Source organism: Penicillium pulvis (assembly GCF_028828015.1).
Source record: "Penicillium pulvis strain IBT 33274 chromosome Unknown scaffold_8_segment0_segment0, whole genome shotgun sequence".
NCBI classification, from domain to species: Eukaryota; Fungi; Ascomycota; class Eurotiomycetes; order Eurotiales; family Aspergillaceae; genus Penicillium; species Penicillium pulvis.
Genome location: NW_026643080.1, coordinates 2,924,434 through 2,947,818, shown reverse-complemented (window position 1 = coordinate 2,947,818; position 23,385 = coordinate 2,924,434). Strand labels below are relative to the sequence as shown.

The window sequence follows — 23,385 nt, the reverse complement described above, 5'->3', positions numbered from 1 at the left end:
AGATGATATGTTCAGCTCCGGATCGAGCTTTTGGCGATAGCATTTATTCGAGAATAGAATTAGAATCCTATTCAACTCAATATTGGTGCAGCAAATCAACCGAATAATTTGTGCAGCACTCCCGAATTCGTCGGTCGATCAGTGCCATGGATAGTTTCGTAGCTATCAATCTCCTCCTTGAGCCCACCTAGACTTAGATCGGCGGACCCAGGTCGCACATACTTTGTTCTGAAAACCAACTTCCAACCGACAAATGCGACGATGAAGAACCCGATCATACCATAGTCCAGAAAGAACCACATCACGGACCAGCCGCCTTTCAAAAAGAGATCATATCCTCCTGCCAAGAGCATGAATGATGTACCACCCATGGCCAAATAGGATGTATAAGGCTGGAATCTTCCCTTGTATGGAAGAGTATCTCGAGATATGCCTTGTTTTGATAAAGCCGAGAAAAAGTGTCGATATGTTAGCGCGGTGAAGCCATAGTTCATTAGTTGGCAACATGTGACTAGGTCAACTAGATAGGTCATGACCTCTGCAGAGGAACTGTTGACCTGCAGGAATGCAAGAAGGCAGAAGCAAAGCGTGAAAGCCAGAGCAAGTATGGGTACGCCTCCTTTGGTACATTTTGAGAAGAAACGAGGTGCATGGCCTGCGAGGGACATTCCGTATAGTGTGCGGGTCGATGTAAAAAGAAGACCATTTCCGGCACTGAAAATGGATGTCATGATGAGAGCGTTGACCAGGTGAGGAAGGCCAGAAATTTTGAGACGCTCCATCGCAATGACATATGGTCTTATAGATAATTAGAATGAATAGCCACTCGAGTTGGTCATCGTTTTGAGTGGAACTCACGATGCGGCACCTGTGCCTGACCCAGACACGTCCCCGCCGAGGATGGCCGAGAGCGTTGGATCGTTGTATGGAATGACAATCCCCATGCATAGAGCTGAACCAACAAAAAAGACAAGCATACGCCAGACAAATGATCGGAATGCTGGTGGTAAAACCTTTCGAGGGTTCTCAGCCTCGGCAGCCACGATAGAAATATACTCCGGGCCACAGATTCTGTCGTCGTTAGTAATATCTCTGACTGAAGGGATGAAGATACTCACGAGAAGCTGGCCTGGTAGAGACATGATAAAATGCCAAGAAACCTCCCCGTTCCCCCAGAAGCAAGATGTTCCACAAATGCGCCAGGGTCATCCCAGTATCGGAATCCATAACGGTCATGCAACGGATTTCCCCCAAGCATAGTAACAAAGGTAAAGAAAAACAGGCCGATCATAAGCAGAACTTTAAATATTGACAAATAAAATTCCGCGATACCGAAAAATCGCACACTGACCATGTTGAGGAGTGCGTAAAGGACAATCATCACAACTATGATAGCCTCGACCGGTACCTTGTCTGTCCAGAAGGTAATCATTATGTTCATGGCGACAAGTTCGAAGGGTACGAGAAATGCTTCATTGAGAAAGAAGTTCCACGCCATCGCGAAACCCAACGCGTCATCAACCCACTCGCTGCCAAAGCGGACGAAGGGAGATGCAATAGGCAGATAAGTCACCATCTCAGCGAAGCATTCATTCACGGCCCACATGACAATACCCCATATGAGGAAGGCAATGAAGAGACCAGCCGGTCCTCCTTCAGGTAGAGCCTGCCCCATCTGGACATAGAGTGCTGCAGGTCTGGTCAATATCTTCGATAAGAAATTGTGGAGAGCTCCAACTTACAGGTACCTATCGCACCACCAATGGCAAAAAGCTGGACCTCTCTACCTCGAAGCTTGCGATGCAAAGCCTGCGAGCCTGCAGTTATGTTGGAAATGGTGCCGGTAGCATCTTCGCTGTCTCCGGTTGACTGGTCGCTTTCAGTCGTTGATATTGGGTCCTTTTCAGGATACTTGGAGACCGGCATGTTCCAACTTTGTTGTCAAAAATGGTATTTTTCCGTTCCGAGTCAATAAGGGAAGATCTTTACTCATATTTAAATAATATATTCTTGCTCCTGCGCGTCTCTTTGTTCAGCAAGCAAATGCTAAAGCCACATGCCAAGACGCTCTTATCAATTTGTTAACCTAGATTCCCCTCTCAACACCTTCGCCATCGCCAAGAATGTTAAAACAAACAACAACCCTGCATACAAATATAGATGGTGAAAGGGATGTTCGGAATAGATTGAATCGGCCATACAAATTCAAGATGTTTATCATCACATCGGGCCATCCGCTATCTTGCGTTTAAAGCAGCCAACGTCTTATCTTGAAATCTTGGAGATCGGCTGGACCGACAAATAGCCATCTTGTAGATTTTCCCCACCCGAAAAAAGGTACGCAGGGGTACAACCACGATGCGCTTGGGTAGCTTCCGACCGTTCTACTATGATTATCCTCCTTAGGGTACCAAAATTCCGGGTCAGGTCAAGGGAACAAATAACGACAAAAACTATGTACCTAAAATGGAAGTATTGGAAGTAGTTGGAAAACTACTGCAATTAAACAATATTTCTGAAGACGACAGTTACAGCGAGCATGGAAGTTGAAAAGAAAATGAATTTTTGGAAGGTGATGACTACAGGGAAAAAAATCACGTCTATTGGTGGGACAATAACTTCCCCTACACTAAATATTGACTAGTCCTTGAAGCTCCCATTAGACAGGTGCTCTTCATACTTGTAATGTGGTTGGAATTCGGTATAAAGACACTCCTACAATCCGTTAGTAAAAGGCTCCCACTTCGGGCAGCAGGGCCACTCTTACCGGTGTGCTTGCCATCTTAAAATTATAAGCAGCTTCTTCATCGCTCACAATTTGCTTCTCAAGTCCCGTCTGGTCGGCAAGTAACTGCACTTTGCAGCTTCTCTCCATCAAGCAGAAAAGGTACGCCGCCTCATCAACCGTCTCACCCACAGTCAACAACCCATGATTCATCAGGATAACAGCTTTGCCGTCTCCCAGACTTTGAGCAATACGTTGTCCTTCAGAAGCCTCATTGGCAATCCCACCATAGTCAGAGTACACGGAGTGAGCCTTGTAAAAATAACAGACATCTTGGTTGATCATTTCAAGAGGTTTCGCTAATGCAGACCATGCTCGACCATGGATAGAATGAGTATGACATATGGCATGGACGTCCTTCCGCGATCGGTGCACCGAACTATGAATTTGGAAGCCAGCAGCATTGATTGAGCCATCCAGATTGCCACCAACAACATCGCCATCTAAGTTGACGCAAATCATGTCGCTCGCCTTCAACATGCCGAAGTGGACACCGAGAGGATTTATCCAGAATTGATCTTCGAATTCAGGGTCTCGCACGCTGATATGCCCCGATATTCCCTCCGCGTAGCCCTCACGGGCAAAAACACGAAACGCGCACGCCATGTGCTCCAACTGCCATTGACGCTTTTCGGCATGTGAGTCGAAATTGGGTATTCCGGGCAAGGCTCTGCCTCTGTGGGCCATGGAAGCCATGGCGTCGACATCGCCTTTTCTGGTGACTGGAATAATGGACTGCAAAGCGGGGGCTGGAGATGCTGTGGGGGCCATTTTTGAGCAGTGTGCTATGCTTTGACGTGATAAGAAAAAAGGGAAAGGGGAATATTCCGTAAATAGTTGACTGTCTCTCACACAAGAGGTCTTACAACTGGCATATATATGATATTCGGATAAGGTCTTACTATGAGGGTTTGAGTGTTAGATCATTCTCGCCAAGCTCATTTGGATTCGGACAACCCGACCATATCGACTTAGCGTCATCGCCGATAAGTGATGGTATCAAGGGCCTATCACAAGGCTAGGCTACTTTTTTGTCGCATCAAAAAAGTGTTTTTGAAGCGAAGAGGGATTCATTATTGCGGGATTTTCGTACGAGCTACTACGTAACATATGTCGCATCATGACAGCGCTAGAACTGAGAAGGAATAGCATCAAGAATCGATGTAGCACTTCTAAACGAAAGAGGAATGTACCAGGAGCCAACTGTTGCGGAGCTAATTCGCGAGCTACTATTTGTCGCATCAAGAGAATGCTCTTGGACCAAACAGGAATGGCACCACGAGTCAATTTAGTTTTTGGCGCCACGATTCATCGCCTCATGATAGCGCTAAGATAGAAAAGGAATGGTCAAAGGCCGAAAAGGGTAGGCACCAGGAGCCAACAATTGCGGGGCTATTTTGTGAACCACTATTTGTCGCATCTTGATAGCGCTAGGACGATAAGGGAATGGTACAAAGGGCCATGGAGAGGCCGTTTTGCGAACTACCATCATCTTTCCCGAACCAAGAGCTATTCTTGCATTGTGATTTGATGTGATGTGATATGAAATGCGCTGTAACAGTTTCCCCCGCACGGGCAGGTCTGATCGAAAGTCAGTAGGTCCCCAGGTTCCCAGGCTATAAAAACCCGATCATCCATCCCGGATCTTCTTACTTTTCAATAAACAACTGGCTTCTATAACACACTTTTCAAGATTGATATTCTTCGCTCAGAGACAATATGGCCTTGCCTTCTTTCAATCGTGAGTACCGGACAGCATTTACGAACACAAGTGAATTTCTGACTGACTTAGGATAGATGTCGAAACTTCGGCCTTCAATGCGCCTTCTGTGGCAGGTGTGCTGGTCCTCATTACAATCCTCTGCCAGATTATCTACAAGCTTTACGCAACACCGTTGCGTAAGATTCCAGGATCCAAGTCATTTGCTACAACCAAGTGGCGGCTTGCGTACGAAGACTTCAAGGGTGTCAGAACGCAGACTATTCACGCTTTGCACCAAAGCTATGGCACTGCTGTTCGTGTTGGCCCAAACGAGGTGTCATTTTCCTCTCTTTCCGCTCTGAAGACTATCTACGGCGCTGGCTCAGGATTTGAGCGAACGGACTTCTACAGAATGTTTGATGTTTTTGGTTGTCAAAATCTGTTCACCTTTGCTGAAGTCAACAAGCACGCCGAAAGAAAGAAGCTCTTGGCTCATGCCTACTCGAAAAGCGTCATATTGTCACCACAGGCAATAGCGAAGCCACTGATTGAGAAAAACGTGAAGAGCTACTTGGATCTCTTGGACCGTGAGAAAGGAGTATCCGAGGAGATATTCCAGAGTTTGCATTGGTTCAGTCTTGACACCATCACTGGTTTCCTATACGGAGATAAACTTGAATACAGTGGAACCAATGCTCTTACTGGGAACAAGAAGCACAGAGAGCTCCTAGATGATATTATTGATCCGAGCAGACGGAAGCTAAGCTGGTTTGTGGTGCACTTGCGTGCCTACACGAAATGGCTCTACGGCAGAAGTGGCTTTACTGAAAAGCTAATTCAAAGCTTGGGATTGTTTCCTATGAAAAGTCCTACCACTTATACTGGTATTAGAGCCCATGCTCTCATGTCGACCAACAGATTTGATATTTCTGTTCTTTTCAGGAAGCCTCCCGGCCCAGCCCTGTCTCTCATACAAAAGTTGTGGGAGAGTACGAACGCGGGAGAAACACGTTGCCTGGGTAGCCCTGAAATGGCTTCTGAGATGGCCGACCACTGCTTAGCCGGTATTGATACAACAAGCGACACTTTGATGTTCGCTATTTGGGCCTTGTCCCGAGGTCAGAACGGGGCGTATCAGCAGAGGCTGATCGAAGAGGTTACTAGCATACCGGAGACGGAGTGTAATGACGATGGCATTCCCACTGTTGAGGCTGCAGATAAACTACCATACCTTGGGGCCATCATCAAAGAAACCCTTCGACTCTATGCGCCATTGCCAGCTTCGGAGCCACGTTCCCTTCCCGTTGACACCATGATCGATGGATATACAATCCCGGCCAGGACGGTTGTCAGTATGTCGCCTTATACGCTTCATCGGAATGAAGAGGTATTCCCAGATCCGTTGATGTTCAAACCGGAACGCTGGCTTGGAGAGTGTGGTGATCTCACTGAAATGAAGAAGTGGTTCTGGGCTTTTTCAAGCGGAGGTCGGATGTGCATTGGATTGCAGTATGTATTCTCTCATATCCCCCTCCAAAAGAATGATATCTTAAGTTCATCTAGTCTTGCCATGGCTGAGATGACAACCTTACTGGCGGCTATCTATCGAGATTACACAACCAGTGAGTACGAGAAGCAGAAAGGGGTCAGCCCGGGAATTACGAGTCGCTTCGAAGTTTTCTACGATGAGACTCTGCCCAAAATGGAGGTAGGTCAACAATGTCAACACCAGTCGCTCAAACATCTATTAAATATCATGACAGGAACATGAATGCTGGATCAATTTTGAGAAGCGCCGCTAGGTGAAGTTTGGGGACCTCCATAGGTGGGTAGCATACCACAGACACATTCATTTAACAAGAGAAGGACGCGACTTTGCAATTTAGGCACGCAATGCCAATGAAACAACTTGATTTTGAACATTTGAACAATAAATTTTGATTCATTAAAACCCACAAAAAGACACACACATAAAGAATGGGCGAATAAAAGCCAACGCGTGGATCCAGACGCGGGGAAGGCGGGGAATAGCATCATGTCTCCACTTCCCAGGTCCCCGAGACGGAGACCAGCTGCCTTGGTGCAAACAACCAGAATGGATCCGGTTCTTGACTATGATAGTCCCTACACTACTTGGACGCAAGGGATGTCAATAATGGCTCCAAAATCCTCGTCTCGACGGATACGTATACGGAAGTCCCGAGGCCGTGGCCTGCGCACAACAAACGGATGGTGAGCGACTCTTGCTGCATGCTCAAAAGTGGTTGGGCTTGCCTAATCTGAGCACAGCATAACATGTAGGAGGCGACACCTCAAGTGCGATGAGGGAAAGCCTATATGCGGCCCTTGTGTGAACAAGGACAAGATCTGTGAATATGCCAACCCAGCTGATGGTCCGAAGGCAATTTGGACCCCCGAAAGTGCGAATGACGAGACTCCCGCCTCTATTATCCAACAAAATGGATCACCTCAGACTAGTCGTGAAATCTCGAGTGCAGTTATACCAGATTTAGCCCCGTTTGAGCCGCATGAAATACCGCCTGCAGGCTGGACTAGCCCAGACCTGAACGATAACCCTCACCCAGGCGGAGTGAATGACCAGGATCCAGGAAGTGACGTCCTTGGAATCTCTAGTCCAATCATCTTTCAAAATAATCAGCTTTCTCCAACCAATGCGGCTGTTGCAGCTGTGCGGTGGTTTGGGCTGCTGACCAGTGATGTCGCCAAGGACAGTCCTCAACAATCAATTATTCCCAATTCTTGGGAGACTGAAGGCCTGCTTCTTGAAAAATCTAGCAATGGCACTAACGATCCTAGCTCACTTCAGCGCGCAACCCAAGTCCTAGACAGCCCTCCTGCCAGCAATGGAATTTATGACCCTATTGATCCTGGTACATTTGAAAGGGCCGCCCTCGCAGAAGGAGAGATCTGGCATTCGCGAGATCCAATTGAGCTACTGGCCAATGAGCAAGTACTATTTGTGCATTTCGTACAACATGTCAGCTCCTGGGTGAGTCAAACACTAGCCCATGGGGGTAGGTGTTGAGAATGATGATCTAACATGTTCTCTTAGATCGACCTTTTTGATCCAACAAATCAGTTTTCTACTTTTGTTGCTCACTTAGCGGTATGCAAAAAAATTTCAATGGTATATTGTTTAATTGAATCAAGACTTACGTAATATGATCTAGATTCACAATGCCGGGCTTTTGAATGCTATACTGGCACTTGCGCTACGACATCTGGCCTTGAACCCCCACCAAGATACCCAAAACATTCCCGAAAAAGAGGATGCTACCGTGCAATACTATTATCAGACTCTACACTACGTGCATAGGGCCATGCAATATCCTACCTACAAGACAAGCCTGGAACTTCTCGCTACCACCCTGATCATCTCCGCTTACGAGATGCTTGACAACTCAACCAACGGCTGGGAGAGGCACCTTGAAGGGGTTTTTCTAATTCAACGCTCTCAAACCATCCATGGGGAATCAGGTGGACTTCACTCTGCGGTCTGGTGGGCATGGCTATGTCAGGATATTTGGGCTGCCTTTCGCGAGCAACGAAAGACACTTACCTTCTGGGTCCCTCAAAAACCGCTTCCTGTGCTACTACCACACGAACTCGCCAATCGGGCGATATATCACGCTGCAAAGGTTATCAGCTTCTGTGCTGACGCTACTACTGAAACCACTATACAAAGTCGTATGGACGAAGCGAATAGACTTCGCGGAATGTTAGATGACTGGCAACAGCACCTAACAATTGAGTTCTCGCCTTTGCCTTTGGGGCCACGGGAGACCTCATCTTGCTTTAAACCAATATGGATCAGTCCACCTGCTTTTGGTACGTTTGAGTCTCATCTTTTAGACCAACCTCGGAGTTATAGACTAAGAAATCATACAGCTGTAGCAGTTCAGTTCTTTAGCGTGTCGCATATCTTATTACTAGCCCATGAACCGAGTATTGGAGGATTGGAGCAGTATACGACACGACAGAGTATGATCAAACGATATATTGAGGATATTTGTGGCATTGCCATGACACTCAAGGATAGTGCATCTAGCGTGATGTCATCACAGGCTTTGTTCATCGGTATGTGGTTATTAACTGCCAAGATTGATTGGTGTAGAGCTAACCAAACTTCAGCTGGCTTGTTCACACAAGACAAAGATGCCCGTGAAGCCATATTGGCGCTTTTGGTTTCCTGTCGGCAGCGCAGCGGTTGGCCAGCTAGCCCGCTAGGGCTGGAGCTACAACAGCTATGGGATTGTCCTCGACCATCTTCAGTTTCGAAATGGTTTATGTAGTATATTATGATGAACGATTTTATATTTTGACCAACACTTTTCCTCTGATCGTTAATCTGGCATCGATCGAAAGTTGGAAGCATGTTGTAGTGGGACCAGTCAGCTCTTCATTGGATTCGGATCCATGTTAAGCCATGTTCGGTGCTGTAGAACTAGCCTTTCTAATTAGGGTTCGCGAAGAGGTATATGGGCGCAAGCTTCCTCTCGGAGAAAGGCCGATGGCGATGACGATGGTGGGGCCACTTCAAATCCTCGTCTCGAGGCAGAATGTTATCCACCCAATGTTCCAGGGCACCACTACACAGTCAGTATACTTTAGGCCCATTGCAATTTCTCAAATCTCCTGTTAAAATAAAAATAATACCCTTTCCTCTTATCTTCATTGTTCTTGAGACACTAACTCCAAATTCACCAAACATGTCTTGGAAAGACACAAATAAACACCTTTCAATCCTGCGCAATGCGGCAGCAGGCCATTACGGCGTCATCGCCGCAATAGCCTATAACATGGAGCAAGTCCTGGGCTTAGTCCGCGCTGCCGAGAGAGCCCGCTCACCACTCATCATTCAATTCTTCCCGTGGGCTATCCAAGCAACGGACGGCTTGCTAGTACGCACCGCTGCAGACGCCGCGAAACGGGCAACCGTTCCTATCAGCATCCACCTCGATCACGCGCAGTCCGAAGAAATAATCAAGAAAGCTGCAGATCTTCCCTTCGACAGTATAATGGTTGACATGTCGCATTATGATAAAGAGGACAACTTGGCGAAAACACGCGAGCTGGTGCAATACTGCAACGCACGTCACAAGGTGACTGAAGCGGAGCCTGGTCGTATCGAGGGTGGAGAAGATGGGGTCATGGATACGGCGGGGCTTGAGGCGTGTATGACAACTGCCGAGGAGGTGAATGAGTTTGTTGGTACAGGCGTGGATGTGCTCGCGCCTGCATTTGGTAATGTTCATGGTGAATATGGGCCCGAGGGACCTCAGCTTGACTTGAAAAGGTGAGTATCCTGAAGCAGTGCTTTTCACTTCCGGAGTCATTTATTAACTTGCCTGATGTGGCCAGGTTCGAGAATATTCGTGTTCAGGCAAATGGTCGAGTTCAGCTTGCTCTTCATGGTACCAATGGGTTTGCTCCCGACCTGATGAAGCAATGTGTTGCTGCTGGCGTTACCAAAATAAACGTTAACAAACTAGTCTTGGATGATTATTATGACCATCTCAGGGCGAATGTGGCGAAAATGCCGCATACTCAGCTTATTGAGGAAGGTATTCAGAAGGTGGCGGATCTGACGATCAAATGGATGGAAATTTCTGGCTCAGCAGGGAAAGCATGAAATATCTGTATGGTCCATACTATTCTAAAAGATTTGAAATGTATAATGTCCATTGGTTTACTGTTTATGTCCGGACGTCCTGGAGCAAAATTTTCATAATACTCTTCGCTAAACAAATATTCAGCTGGCCTCTTACATTCTTGCATCTCCCGCTTTCGTTTGAAAGGCATATACTACGCTTTAGCTTGAGCCGGAACCTTGGAAGATCTGGCTACCACTCATATCAACTGTTTGGGAATTAACCAATCGTTCAAGGTGACTGTTCTTTTCCTGGTAGGGCTTCTAAGCACAGGACCTTTCACTAAATAGCGCTCCTCCCCCGATCATTGTAAATTACTAAACATTCCACCATCTGCCAGGACCCCTGTTGCATTGACATATCTGCTCATTTCCTCACAAGCCAAAAATACAGCCGGACCTGCCATATCGTTCGGATCCCCGATGCGACCAAGCGGGATTCGCGCCTCGAGTGCAGCCTTCTTGGTCGGGTTTTTCATATCATGATCGGCTAGCTGAGTAGCGATTGTCCCCGGCATCAACGCATTGCATCTAATCTGGTCCTTGCCCAGCGAAATGGCCATGGACTGCATCATTGATAGGACCGCAGCTTTGGTAGGAGTATAATGCGTTTGAAGTCCACCACCTAGGAGAGCGCTGACGGAGGAAATGCCAATGATCGAACCGCCATGTCCCTGCTTTACCATTTGGCGAGCAGCGGCCTGGCATGAGTAAAACGTGCCTTTGATGTTGACATCGACACTGTGGTCTAGTAGTGAGGGCTGGATTCTATGGGTGTCAGCAGCACTCTCATGAAAGAAAACGTTCTGCATTGGTCATACTTGAGAAACTCGGCTTGCTTGAAAACTCCTGCATTGGCAACGAAGATATCCAGCTTACCCCATTGAGATACCGCGGCCTTGATAAGGTCTTCACTGGTCTGTGGGCTTGTCACATCACCAGAAATCTCGAGGATCCTCCCTGTGTTGATGCCCTTCCGCTCAATTGCCTTGGCTTCTTCCAGGAGGCTGTGTCGATGGCTTTCGTCCTTTGATAGTCCTAGATGGTTGACAGCAACGTTGCATCCTTGGGTAATGTATGCCAACACAATCGCTCGTCCAATTCCTGTGGTGCCGCCGGTAATAGCGGCTGTCTTGCCTGCAAGCAAACCCCAAGCTGGTAACGCGGCCATTCTGAGATTATGGATAAATCGGGAAAATGTTGGTTTCAATAGAGAAAAGTATATAGGGTGAGTGATTTGAGGGGGAATGAATGTAGATATGGTGTGCGGGGGATCAACACAAGAACCGTCTCGGGGGCAGTCCCTCGTCTCGAGCGACCCACATACTAAATATGCGGGGGCGATGGATCCCCAATGCCTGGAGCTCTTATAAATTCATAATCGGCGCTCTTTTACCAAAAAATCTCCATCAATGTTTAATTTATATCCATATATTCCTTATGAAAGAAACTACTTTCGCTGTAAAAATGTCAAGGCACCCAAAGCAAAAGCATCCACACCCGTCCGCAAAGTCGGCTCAATCTTTGGCGCAAAGAAAGGCGAGTGGTTCATAGGCAACTCATTGACAGCCCCCTTCTCAACAGCATCGTCCCATGTTTTCTCATCAATCCCTCCAAACATCCACATCACATAAGGAGCCCCAGCCTCCGTCGCCAAAAGCGTGAAGTCCTCACTAGCACTCGGGCGCTCCATGTCAACAAGCTGGTCCTGGAAATATGAATGAAATGTCTCCCGAAGAGCATCAACAGACTCCTTATCATTGATCGTCGCCGGACAAGACGATGTAAGCTTCACGATGGGTTTCTCAACCGCACCCCCAGCGAGGCACTCAGCCTCAACAATTCGATGAATAGCAGCATGAACCCGCTTCCTCACCTCCTTATCAAATGTCCTCACACTAAACTGCAGATCCAGATGATCGGGAATAACATTCGACGAATTCCCAGCATTAATACTACCACAAGTAACAACCGCCAATTCACCCGGCGTCACCTCCCTCGACACAATAGTCTGCAACTTCATCACAACCGACGCCCCGATAACAATGGGATCGATTGTCGTCTGCGGCGCAGACCCATGTCCTCCCCGCCCGAAGATTCTCACTTCAAAAGCATCGGCTGCGGTGAGTAACCGTCCCGCGCGGAGATTGACAGTCCCAGCCCGCATTCGCGTGACATGCTGCGCAAGCACGAGATCCGGCTTCGGGACCTTCTCATACAACCCATCATCTAGCATCGCGCGCGCCCCACCTAGAGCCTCCTCCGCAGGCTGGAAAATGCAGACAATTGTTCCGCTCCAGTGGTCGCGCGCGGCATGTAGGAGAGTGGATGCGGCCATCAAGCTGGCGACGTGAGTGTCGTGCCCGCAAGCATGCATAACTGGGAACCGGTTTCCCTGTGCATCCTTTACCGTGCGGGTACTCGCGTAGGGAAGACCTGTCTTTTCCTCCAATGGAAGAGCGTCCATATCCGCCCGTAGGAGGATCTTAGGGCCTGGACCATTGTGGAGGACGGCAGCGACGCCGTGGCCGCCAACATTGGGGTGGACTTCGAAGCCGAGCGTATGGAGATGGTCGAATGCTATTTTAGCAGTTTGTTCTTCTTGGCCTGACAGTTCAGGGTTTTTATGGATTTGGCGGTAAATATCTTCGTAGGGTTTCAGGTCCGGTCGGTAATTGTCCAGCAGCTTCTTTAAGTGGTCGTCGACTTTGCCGACATTGTCTGTCTGGATATTAGCGCTAGATGAAACGGTGCCAGGGTGGGTCTTGGATCGATTTGGAGATCTATATATACCGGTGGTGGTGAGTTTCATGTTCATGGTAGGCTAACTTTAATGATTGTTCTTTGGTAGAAAGAGGGGGAGAAAGGGGGTGGAGGCTAATTAAGTATTTGCCGAGCGGTTGTAGAACATGGGTTTCAGTACTGCGTTGAGATCTGACATGTACTGTACGTATGCTCGATGTTCTCTTCATAAGCGCCCCAATTTGTTCATAACGCGCAATGGGCGGACTAAAGTCCACTCCCGCCAATCATCTTAAACAGAGGAAGATATCAGGCCGACTAGTGCATTGAGGTCTGTATCTCCGAAACGTCCATACAGTAAATCATATAGATTCACGCTGGTTTCGCAAATCTGATATTTTCGAGGAATTGATACCCCACTTTCCGATGCATGAAAAAGTACCTAGTCTACTGTACGTCTTGGCATTTTGTGCTAATCGATCGCTGCTTTACAATAAAGCAGTCGGGTCCACTCACGGGTAAGTTGATTGGACGAGAAATTTCTATGGGGTTGGACCCCACGATTATAGCCAAGCAAAAGTTCAGTACCGCCCATGCTGCTCTAAGTGGTATCCGTCGAAGACGATGCTTTCACCTTTAATGTAATCCTTCATTTCCTCCCAACTTAATATAGACTTCTTCAATCTAGAAAATAGGATCGTTGTCTACGTAAATACAGATTTTCCCAAGAACTGGTTCCTCTTCTTTTGCACTGTCGGATGTAATGTATACTCACTTGACAGTTTAAATATATATATTATGGGATACTTCACGTATTTTCAACCTCTTCATATTAAGCACAGGTCTTGGTTCCAAGTTTCTTGAAAGTAGCGATATCACACTTCAGTCAAAGTCCGACACCATACATACACACTACAGTACCAGTTTCACCCGACTTCATCCGTCACGTGCCTACACAGTCCTATACCTACTTCTCGCACACGTCATGGAATAATCAAGACTCACGGGCCCATCTTACGTCTAGTCAGCATAGCTTAAGTCCTAGATCAAAAATCTGACCAACATAATTGGCAATCCATGACCCCGTCATGGAGCAGCCAATGTCAAGGTGGGGTCACGGGGTCGCGTGCCAGGTATTCTTTGATGTAGCATGCGCGTGGTCTCGATTCATTGTCCGACAACCGCCAAGCCAACCTCAACGTTGACTATTGACTCGGGTGACAGAAAGGCACCAGACTGATGCCTGTCGTGACAGATGCACAACACAGCTGAGGATCAGAACCTTCACCTCCGATCTGATCGGCAATAAGGTATTCAGCCTTGCGCTTGGACCTAGTATGTCAGCCACAAGTCGAGGTCTGCTTACGGTGCTAAAACGATTTTCAAGAGACTCTGGAAATTATTTGACCGCAGTGAATTTTCTCTCGTCTTCTGACGTTGTCTTGGCTAGTTTCCTGTCTTCCAACGTTTCGTGTCACTGGTTCGTCGAGGAGTTCTCAACTACGGGCCGGCCCCCACATGTGGAACCCGCGATATGCTCTCCGCCACTCAGAATCTGCGATCCTCATGAAAAAAAAATTAGCAACAGAGGCAAAAAGGTATTGCCAGGTTAATCCTGAAGAGAAACCGAACGCGGGGGTCGAACCCGCAACCTTGAGATTAAGAGTCTCACGCTCTACCGATTGAGCTAGCCCGGCTTGCTTGTTGGAGACCGGTGTCTATTATGGCTTCATGAAGGTATGAAGACAATTGAATAGGAAAAGGCAAAAAGATAACTCAGATTGACTCTGATGAGAACCGAACGCGGGGGTCGAACCCGCAACCTTGAGATTAAGAGTCTCACGCTCTACCGATTGAGCTAGCCCGGCTGGGCTTGTTGAAGAGGGATGCCTAATATTGATTCAGATCGGGCAATGAGAAATTCATGCCCCCTGTCCATGGACCTGACGGAGTTGCACCTGGAAACGGGGTGACAGGAACCTGGCTTGATAACGCAAGACGTTCGTATCGGTTTGGATGATCGGCAGCCATTGTCCAGTTGTGTAGCGAGAACTGGCCTTGGCGCATGGATGTGGTCTGGACAGATTGACCCGGGTGAAGGCAGGTGCCAACCTAGAGATATACTTTGGCGGATGCCTCCAGGCAACCAGGATCACGGATGGCCAGAAGGGTCAGGAAATTATTTCGTTTGTCAATATTCGCTCGTAATGGCGTGCAGCCATGCTCGTCATTATTCCCATGCAGCCCTGGCGGCTTGCACGCATAGGTGGCTGTGTTGTTCAGGAACAAGGACAAGGTGTCAGCATGCATAACAATACGAGCCCCGACGTGGGTGGCTGGTGTGACGAATCATGAGAAAGTGTTGGTAGAATCCTGTGGCTGGGGCTGAGTTTTCATGGCTCGTATCTGTCTCATCAGCCTCGTTGGTGTGGCTCAAGGACGAGGGGGATCGTTAGTGTTCGCAATCTTTGGGGTCCAAAACACGATTCCCCCCCCTTCCGACCCCGGCCTATTCTTAGAGAGAAGGGCTAATAATAATGATCGTCTTTGAAGCCCCAGTCCAATTTTTATCACCGTAAATGGAAATTACCAAAAAAGGAATCCATCTAAAATGGGAACAACATGAAACTTGTCAATGGGCTTGGTTTGTTGTTGGTGTTCGAGGGTTGTATCAGTAGACGCTGCATTAGGGGCAGCGGTAGCAGAGCAAATAATGGCGACGATGAGCCCCAGTTGGAGCCTCAGGATAAAGACGACGTCAACAATGGATGGATATCAATGCAAGTTGACGAAATTGCTATTTTCCGATCGCGCAATCCTGGTTGACTCGGGGGCTTTTGCAAGTGACTCGATGCACGAGACGCGGGCGCAGGAACACGAGAAGCTCAAGCCACCAAATAGGGAAACCCTTCTTGATCTAGTAGACACCAAACTGACGATCCGGGATAAAAAAAAAAAAACCAAATTAAAATAGAAAACCAAAAAAATGGAAGTTTGGGGTTTGTGAAAGTGGAAGAATGGGAAAGGGGGTCTGGAGTCGGAGACTACATTCAGTAACCAAATGGCCACATTCACTCCCCGCGTGCTTTTCGAAGTTCACTTGCACCTTGACTGCTTTCAAGTCTCGACCAATCAGCGACTGTGGGCTTCTTGATCCACCGCCCTTCACTTGCGACTAAGCCACATGCGCTAGCGCTCCTGTACAAAGATAGTACAAGTACATTGGTTTTCTAATCACTAAGTGGGGCCAGCGGGTACTGAGGGAGTCACTGTACTGCACCTTACTAGCCTACGATCCCAGGCTCCAGTGGGCTCCAGTCCGCCTTGTGAATCAGTCCAAAAGTATATAACTTCCTTCCCCCCACCCTGCATATATACTTATTTCTTCTCATCCAAGCCTACAATTACATTGTCACATATCCACATATTCAGAGTCTTAAACTCAGATCATCTGCTACATCGAAAACTTGGTCACACTTCCCATTTTATCTAACACGGTCATTAAACCGTTTCTACGCGTGACCCCAGAAAATCAGTCATCGTGTCTCCCAAACGCTCAACTACCTACGTGGTCGACCCGAACACCTTTTCCACCACGGAAAGACCTTCTCGCTCACCCTTGCGGCGTCAAAGTGTACGCCGTTCCTCACCAATGCCATCCTCAGTCATGATCGAGCCTACCGTCGTGCGTGATCTGCACGATGACGAGAAGCTCGTCTTGGATGATTTTGAGAGCCACATTTCCCGCTGCACCCCCTGTGCCCTTGCCATCGAAACCCACGAGAACTATCACTGCGAGCGTGGCTATCTCCTCGCCCTCGACGTGAGCAAATACCTATACAGTGAGGGCGGAAAGCAGTTCGCAGCAGTGGACAGAGAAAACGGCAAGCCCCGACGAGTCAAGCTACCCCGAGACTCGAGTGCAACCCGCAGCCTCCTCGACTCCATCGAGAAGGGAATGCGTATCCAATCTCCTCGTCGGGGTCGTGCTCCTGCCGTCCGTCCTCCCAGCTCTACTAGCCCCAGCAGACGGCCCATCATCGAGCAATCTCTGCCTCGGTCTCACACTCCGGAGTCTCAATCTCCTCCCCTTCAGATCATTGAGCGCTCGCCTTCCCTCAGCAAGCGTCATGTCATTGTCTACCCTCGTTCTTCTCGCCAGTCTTCTCGATCGTCGAACACTTCCAGTCGCAGCCCATCCAACCGTGGCTCGCTTTATGTTCCTGATCACCTGGATCGTGAAGAGCGACGCTACGACTCCCGCGGTCACCGTTACCACCGCTGAATACGCCAAACCAGAAGAACAAAAACCACAAAAAAAGGAAACCCCATTTTGATTACAACTATCTATCGGTTTTTACGGTTTACACTCTTTGAAACCAAAGCGTTACTCCAATTCAATTACGGGTATAGATTACCCAGACTAGCCTGAAAACTAGTCATTTGTCGCCACGGTGTTGAAACACCTGGCCCCAAACTCATTTGCAACAGAGGGGGAAGTGGCTTGCCTGGAGCGCCCACCCCCACTGAAATCTGTTCAATTCAGTCCTTGAATTCGAGACTGGAGTCGGAACCCCAGATTGGAAAGATCTGTTTTCCGTTGACGTGACTCGTGCAAAGGGTTCTATAGTTCGTTATGCGGTCTAGTCCATCATTGGCGAATTGGCCCCCTCTTTTACTACCGATCGTGTGGTGGGTAGCCAATCAGAGGGAGGCAGAGTTGCCTGATTTATGCATGCCCAGAATCTTCCTGCGTGTTTAACTGGTTGTTGATACGGTGACTCACTTATGTGATGTATGTGGAGGGACTTGCTTGGAGGGATCTGGAGCTCCTACTCCGATCAAAGATTTTCTTTTGTCTTGAGATATGACTTTCGATGATAGCTATACGTGATTTTATTGGACTTTTTTTTGTTCAGTGGATCTGCAGTTATGAGTGAAGATCAATGTATACGATGAATTATGAAACCCTTGAATTCTTCCGCCACTGTAAAATTAAATTTCCTCTCTGGGTAGAAGAACACGGTTTCAAGATGGGGCTCTTTGAACTAGCCCGCTAGACTTAATACGATATCCGATTATTCTTTCGCCACATAATCTGCACGTTGCTCCACTGGTTTGACTCGTGAGTCACTGCGGGGTTGTTGCTGATCTCCCGTGGGGCAAGGCGTTTTCGGGGTTTCTGGAGTCTGGGCCCTGACTGTGCACCTTGAACTCTTACAAATACAGTAGAGATATGCGGGACATATAGATGCCACGTCTCAGCTTGAAAATACGTGTGACTGAAGGTTTATACTTCGAAGTCATATTCACTCCATATATTTGAATACCAAACACGGCAGTATGAATAGGGTATCAAAGAAATAGCACATTTGACTCGTATGAACTCGCGTATACAATATTCAAACATTGATCAAATCTCCATGAGTACATCGCGATGCAAGAGTCCCACCTATCCCGTGATAACAGTCTCCGAATTCACTTGTTCACTGTCAATTTGTCGCTTACTGAGCCTAAGTTCTCGGAGTAAGCTTAATCATCAAAGGCTTTTTACTCCACAGGATGAAGCACTGCTGATCCGTCCACTCATCAGAAGGCTGATCTAACTCCATATCGAAGTTGAAAACCATTCGAGCAAGAATTATCCTCATTTCAACATATGCCAAGCTAGACACAGTCAGTCAGTATGGAATATATACGACTTGATGAATCTTGGTTCAGTTTGTGCACTTACTTTCGCCCAATACAGTTCCTGGGTCCAAAGCTGAAAGGCTGCAAAGCGGTCTTGCTATCATTCGCAAATCGAGGATCATCCAAGAATCGCTCGGGAATGAATTGTTCAGGGTGCGTGTAGTTGTAAGCGGAATGGTAAGCGGCCATTTGAGTGACCGAGACGATGGTCTATCCAAAGCGAAAGGTCAGTGAAATGGCTCGCACAGTAGTATCATGCCAAAAGAGTGCTATTAGCCTCCCACTTACACCACCTGGAACCCAGTGTCCGTTGATCATATCACCCTGCGCATCGACTATTCGAGGCAGACCACCCGCAACAGGAGGATACATCCTTAGAGCCTCAGTAAGAACAGCGTGAATATATTCCAGCTTGTTACAATTCTCCAACGTGATCTGATCATCGGATTGGAAAGTACCCCAAACTTCTTCTTGAAGTTTCCGCATGACCCGTGGGTTCTTGAGAAGCAAATAGGTGGCACCGGAAAGCAAAGTCGCAGTAGTCTCAGAGCCAGCAACAATAAGAGTGCTACCGTTGGTGACCATCTCTGGGAAACTAAAACCCTTCGCGGTATCATTGTGCTTGAGAATGTTCCCAAAGAAATCGGGTCTCTCGTTAGACTTCTTCAAACGGCCCTCAACCTTTTCCTTTGTAAGTTGATTATGCATGTTTCGCTGATTTAATACTTTCTTAGGAGTGATGAGCTTGCTGATGACTCCCCACCCCGGGAAACGTCGGGCAACGTTGGTGTATGCGGCAAAACGGACATTCGAGAGCACAACTTCTACCCACTGGTGATAATTTGAGTTCTTGAGACAGTCGAACGGCTCTCCAAATGCGAGATCACCGATGATATCGAATGTTGTGAAGTTGTACCAAGCGACCATGTCCAGTGCCTTACTGCCATTTTCGCTCTTTTGACGGAGGCGTTGCATCAATAGATCCACATATGATTTGATGATGGGCTCTTGTGCTCGAAGCGAGCTATCGGAGAAGGCGTGGGATAGTAGTCTTCGCATGCGAGAGTGGTCAGCGTCGTTGGAGACGATAATGCTCGGAGCACCGCCAGCGGTAGGTGGGTAATATCGGAAATCCTTTTGCTTCTGGCCGTGGCCGGGTCGGGTTCCATAAATAGCTTTCCATGCATCACCGTCGATAAAGGACAGTTCGTCTGGGGCAATACGGACGACTTCGCCGTATTGTTCGTGGAGGGATTTGATTGCCTGGGCAGTTCTTCCGGCTAGAATGAAACCCATATACGGGAAACGGGTAGCGGCCATGGACTTTGGGCCGGGGTATTTGGCCAGAGGATGGAAGAAGACATTGTAGATAATTAGTCCGATGAAGTAGGTCGGTGTCTGGTAAACGTTAGAAGTGAGGGCCGAGTTTGATTTGTATTTGAAGAACGTCTCCATACCAGTACCAGTGCCAAGATGAAGCTATTCAGAGCGAGACGCGAGACTGAAGTCTCAGCAATATAGGACGCCAAGCCTCCCGACGACACCTCTGTCGGTATGAAAGGCATGTCGAATCTTGTTCACCTTTAGAATGCTTCGGAAGTCGATCCAAACAAATACCAGCTTCACCAGGCATGATATTTATCTTGCCTTCCCCCTCACTCGGATACGACAGCACAAATTTGAGCATAACGATGCTGAATACGCTGCATTATTTCTGCAGAATGTCACACTACCTCCCACCTTCTGCATGACAGGCCTGCTTAAAGAGGGGTCAACCTGAAACGATCGCTCCACACCCCCACACGCCAAGTCAGCCCTGGGCGGGTACGTCTCGCTGTCAGAACGTTGATTTTGGTAAGCTTTTTGAAGGAAAGCCCACCAAACGGAAGTTCATGGTTGATCTATCTTCACGAAGAGAGGGTGAAAACAACCAGCATCTATCAATCATTGAATTCTGCACAACCTTTTTGGGGGGGGGGTGAAGATCGTCGCCTTGGCGGACCTACACTAGACCAGTCGCAAGGTATACGTGGCACTTAATTGGGTGGACCTACGCGGTCCGTGATTGCGCTCGAGTGCTATTTATGCCGATGAATAACGTCTTTTATGATTGTCAATGTGAAAAGCCTCCCTAACTGTCACCCCCTCCTCGGGAAAACGGCAAATGCCATTGTAGTGACACGGGAGCAAATACCGTCTCCATCTGATGGCCTAGGCCTGTGAAAATGACTACTTCCCTCGGTTGCATCTTCAGCGTAATTCTTTCTGGGCTTAGAAGGGTGCAGGAGGCGTGCAGAAAGTCTGGAATTACGTCACTAAAAAAATCTTCCAACCCATTAATCTTTCCTAAACTCCCCATCCACACGCAGGTAGATCGGCATTAACTAAATATTGCTTAAACATCATACCCCCTAGAGTATGCCGATCACTCGGGGTGCTATCAAGGTCCGTCTATATCTCATATACGAAATGAGAAACAATTCATTTCGTAAAATTTTCATAGTAGACGCTTGGTACCTTGGGTATCCAGTGCTGCCGTTATATACAATGCGAGGCATAGATAAGAGACCATTACACTAGTTCCAAGGTTTATATACTAGTTTATCTCTACTTTTCGACGAGTGCGATCCGAAAGGCTTAACTCTAGTAAATCCTTTGAATTCTTCAATCTTTTTCATACGCTCTGATGTCTAGGCTTTCTACTACCTGTTCCTGTAAATTTAATGAGAACTCAGCCAGTACATCCGAAGTTTAAAATGATATTATCAAGTACTTATCAAGACAATTCTTCGCTCACACTACTCTGCAGACTACCCTGATGTTTGAGATATTTTAGGAGTGATAACCATTGAACCGGCGCTTGTTCTGATCCCATATTGAATATTAGTGCTCCTATATCTCCTGGAGCCAATGAAGCGTCATCTTGTATTCTGACTGATTGAATTAAAACAAGCGAGATCACAGGCCCTTCAATGGAAACTATTGAATGACACCAATCATGGTCAGTAAGTTGTCCCGCAGTTTACGTGGTTCAATTATCAGCTAATCTCCAGGTCAGGTGCCATCGCATTGAATGAGGCTGAAAAAGGATTGGGTACGCACTAGCCACCGATGTTCAATGAACTTGTGGTAGCGAAGGGTGTAAGCTTTTATCCAAATATTGCGGGTGAAAATGTCACGAAGAGGTTATGTAGGCCTTTGGTCTAAATATCTAGATTGGCATTTTAGGTTTCCCGACTGTTGGCTCATAGTCAGGGAGTAAGTGGTCTCTTCTTCTTTCATGGTCGCTTAGTGGGGTAACAAGCCTCAGAAACAGATATTAATAGAACCATTTCCCCTCCCCTTTCCCCCGGTGTCCATCAGCTTCTGCCCCTTGCTAACTATCCATTGAATTGTCTCTCAAGCCAAACACTTTTCCGGCTCCTTATAACCGATTCCTGACACCAAAGATGGCGCCGCCTATCCCCGTTATTCTCTGTGGCAGAACAGAGAAGATTGGCGCTGGCGTTATTGCGGCACTGAAGCCCGAGTTCGAAGGTATGTAGGCTGAGAAGTTCGAGAAATTCTAAAAAGATATGCGATAATCTTTTTGCTAACCAAGAGCATAAGATATATAGTGATTCACTTTGTCATGACCCTCAACGCTGGTCTTGATCAGATACCGGCTCTGCTGAAGGGTGAGACCGAGGTGCCGTCACACACTGAACTAGGCTCCAACAATTACGCACGTGGAGTGGGGGCCATCATTTTGGGGGCCGGATATGAGGATGAAGACATTCGGCAACTACGCGAGGCGGCCACACCCTTTTCATCTGTACCCTGGCTGCGACCTGACACCACCAAGCCCGCGCCTCCTTTAGGCCCAGCATACGGACAAGCCTTGGTTGAGCGGATCAAGGAGACTGTGAACGGCTTGCAGGCAAGCGGGGTATTTGAGGTGGATTCAGTGGTGTTTTACTAGCGCGGGACGGGCCATTCCCGCTCAACCGCGGGTTACACAGACATAAACAGAGGTGGGTTCAAATGGATGACCAGACGGATAGCTAGCAATAGATATTCAAACCTATTCAATAACCAGCTCTTTACAGTCTTCGTAGTCCGGCTGTCCAAATATCAGCTTGCCCCCATGGAAACTCCTCAACAGGTCAACAGCTGCATAGCCTCGCATTCCCTCCTCATACTCTCCAATACTGTCCACAGATCGGCCTTTACTGGCCAAGATACGAGTCAACTCCGATCCTTCAATGCAGTGGCTGCACCGACCCCACCAGCTGGTGACATGACATGAATACTGTCACTGAGTAAATTTACGTGCTCATTAGGGGTCCAGCGGGGCAGCTCAGGAGAAGTAGTCATGACACGGAGTATGCTACCTTGAGTGGGATCCTGAAGCTCAACGAGACAACGTATAGACGGGTCCCATTCTTGGATCACGTCGAGCCCAATATCAAGTGGGATCGCTGCATTGCTGTAGTCAAAGCCGATTTCGTGTGGCCTAGGAGGCGTTTGGGTAGCAGCATCGACCAGTACATGTAGTCCTTGGGCAACGGTGGCAGGTCAGGCGCATCAGCCCGGACCTGATCACGGTGCTCAAAATGCAGTTTTTCCACGAATGTGGTAACAGGCAGCTCTCTAAATTTATTCGCTTGGTGCGTGTCCCTTGTATTTCGGACTGTGAAGTGGAGTTTGTGCAAGAGGTAGATCATTTTTTGAAATATGCACTAGAATACATGTTGCATTATGGCACCTTCACTTTATATACATGTCATGGGTCCAATTTCACTCTCGTGTATC

General features: G+C 47.7%; 10 protein-coding genes across 10 annotated transcripts; 5 read left to right on the top strand and 5 right to left on the bottom strand.

Annotated features, from left to right (window-relative positions):
* Positions 1-95: 95 nt before the first annotated feature.
* N7503_010520 (putative general amino acid permease (Agp2)) lies at positions 96-1,926 on the bottom strand (the record flags this gene model as incomplete). The annotated part of the gene is made up of 4 exons (XM_057070066.1): positions 96-798; positions 859-1,071; positions 1,119-1,689; positions 1,743-1,926. The coding sequence occupies 4 exons, from the start codon at positions 1,924-1,926 to the stop codon at positions 96-98; spliced, it is 1,671 nt and encodes a 556-aa protein (XP_056916677.1).
* A 714-nt stretch (positions 1,927-2,640) lies between these two features.
* On the bottom strand, positions 2,641-3,556 carry N7503_010519 (aldolase; the record flags this gene model as incomplete). Its single annotated transcript, XM_057070065.1, has 2 exons — positions 2,641-2,715; positions 2,768-3,556. 2 exons carry the CDS (start codon positions 3,554-3,556, stop codon positions 2,641-2,643), a joined length of 864 nt encoding a protein of 287 aa, XP_056916676.1.
* Positions 3,557-4,504: 948 nt separating this feature from the next.
* Positions 4,505-6,289, top strand: N7503_010518 (cytochrome P450; the record flags this gene model as incomplete). Its single annotated transcript, XM_057070064.1, has 4 exons — positions 4,505-4,526; positions 4,583-5,996; positions 6,051-6,195; positions 6,251-6,289. 4 exons carry the CDS (start codon positions 4,505-4,507, stop codon positions 6,287-6,289), a joined length of 1,620 nt encoding a protein of 539 aa, XP_056916675.1.
* Positions 6,290-6,582: 293 nt separating this feature from the next.
* On the top strand, positions 6,583-8,800 carry N7503_010517 (Zn(II)2Cys6 transcription factor; the record flags this gene model as incomplete). Its single annotated transcript, XM_057070063.1, has 6 exons — positions 6,583-6,719; positions 6,789-7,497; positions 7,561-7,614; positions 7,679-8,336; positions 8,397-8,585; positions 8,640-8,800. 6 exons carry the CDS (start codon positions 6,583-6,585, stop codon positions 8,798-8,800), a joined length of 1,908 nt encoding a protein of 635 aa, XP_056916674.1.
* A 417-nt stretch (positions 8,801-9,217) lies between these two features.
* N7503_010516 (class II fructose-bisphosphate aldolase) lies at positions 9,218-10,140 on the top strand (the record flags this gene model as incomplete). The annotated part of the gene is made up of 2 exons (XM_057070062.1): positions 9,218-9,804; positions 9,870-10,140. 2 exons carry the CDS (start codon positions 9,218-9,220, stop codon positions 10,138-10,140), a joined length of 858 nt encoding a protein of 285 aa, XP_056916673.1.
* Positions 10,141-10,463: 323 nt separating this feature from the next.
* On the bottom strand, positions 10,464-11,329 carry N7503_010515 (SDR family NAD(P)-dependent oxidoreductase; the record flags this gene model as incomplete). Its single annotated transcript, XM_057070061.1, has 2 exons — positions 10,464-10,926; positions 10,980-11,329. The coding sequence occupies 2 exons, from the start codon at positions 11,327-11,329 to the stop codon at positions 10,464-10,466; spliced, it is 813 nt and encodes a 270-aa protein (XP_056916672.1).
* Positions 11,330-11,608: 279 nt separating this feature from the next.
* N7503_010514 (putative zinc metallopeptidase) lies at positions 11,609-12,976 on the bottom strand (the record flags this gene model as incomplete). Its single annotated transcript, XM_057070060.1, has 1 exon — positions 11,609-12,976. One exon carries the CDS (start codon positions 12,974-12,976, stop codon positions 11,609-11,611), a length of 1,368 nt encoding a protein of 455 aa, XP_056916671.1.
* Positions 12,977-16,552: 3,576 nt separating this feature from the next.
* N7503_010513 (uncharacterized protein) lies at positions 16,553-17,185 on the top strand (the record flags this gene model as incomplete). The annotated part of the gene is made up of 1 exon (XM_057070059.1): positions 16,553-17,185. One exon carries the CDS (start codon positions 16,553-16,555, stop codon positions 17,183-17,185), a length of 633 nt encoding a protein of 210 aa, XP_056916670.1.
* A 1,228-nt stretch (positions 17,186-18,413) lies between these two features.
* On the bottom strand, positions 18,414-20,046 carry N7503_010512 (cytochrome P450; the record flags this gene model as incomplete). Its single annotated transcript, XM_057070058.1, has 3 exons — positions 18,414-18,567; positions 18,635-18,801; positions 18,880-20,046. The coding sequence occupies 3 exons, from the start codon at positions 20,044-20,046 to the stop codon at positions 18,414-18,416; spliced, it is 1,488 nt and encodes a 495-aa protein (XP_056916669.1).
* A 1,994-nt stretch (positions 20,047-22,040) lies between these two features.
* N7503_010511 (uncharacterized protein) lies at positions 22,041-22,552 on the top strand (the record flags this gene model as incomplete). Its single annotated transcript, XM_057070057.1, has 2 exons — positions 22,041-22,128; positions 22,209-22,552. The coding sequence occupies 2 exons, from the start codon at positions 22,041-22,043 to the stop codon at positions 22,550-22,552; spliced, it is 432 nt and encodes a 143-aa protein (XP_056916668.1).
* Between the last annotated feature and the right edge of the window lie 833 nt (positions 22,553-23,385).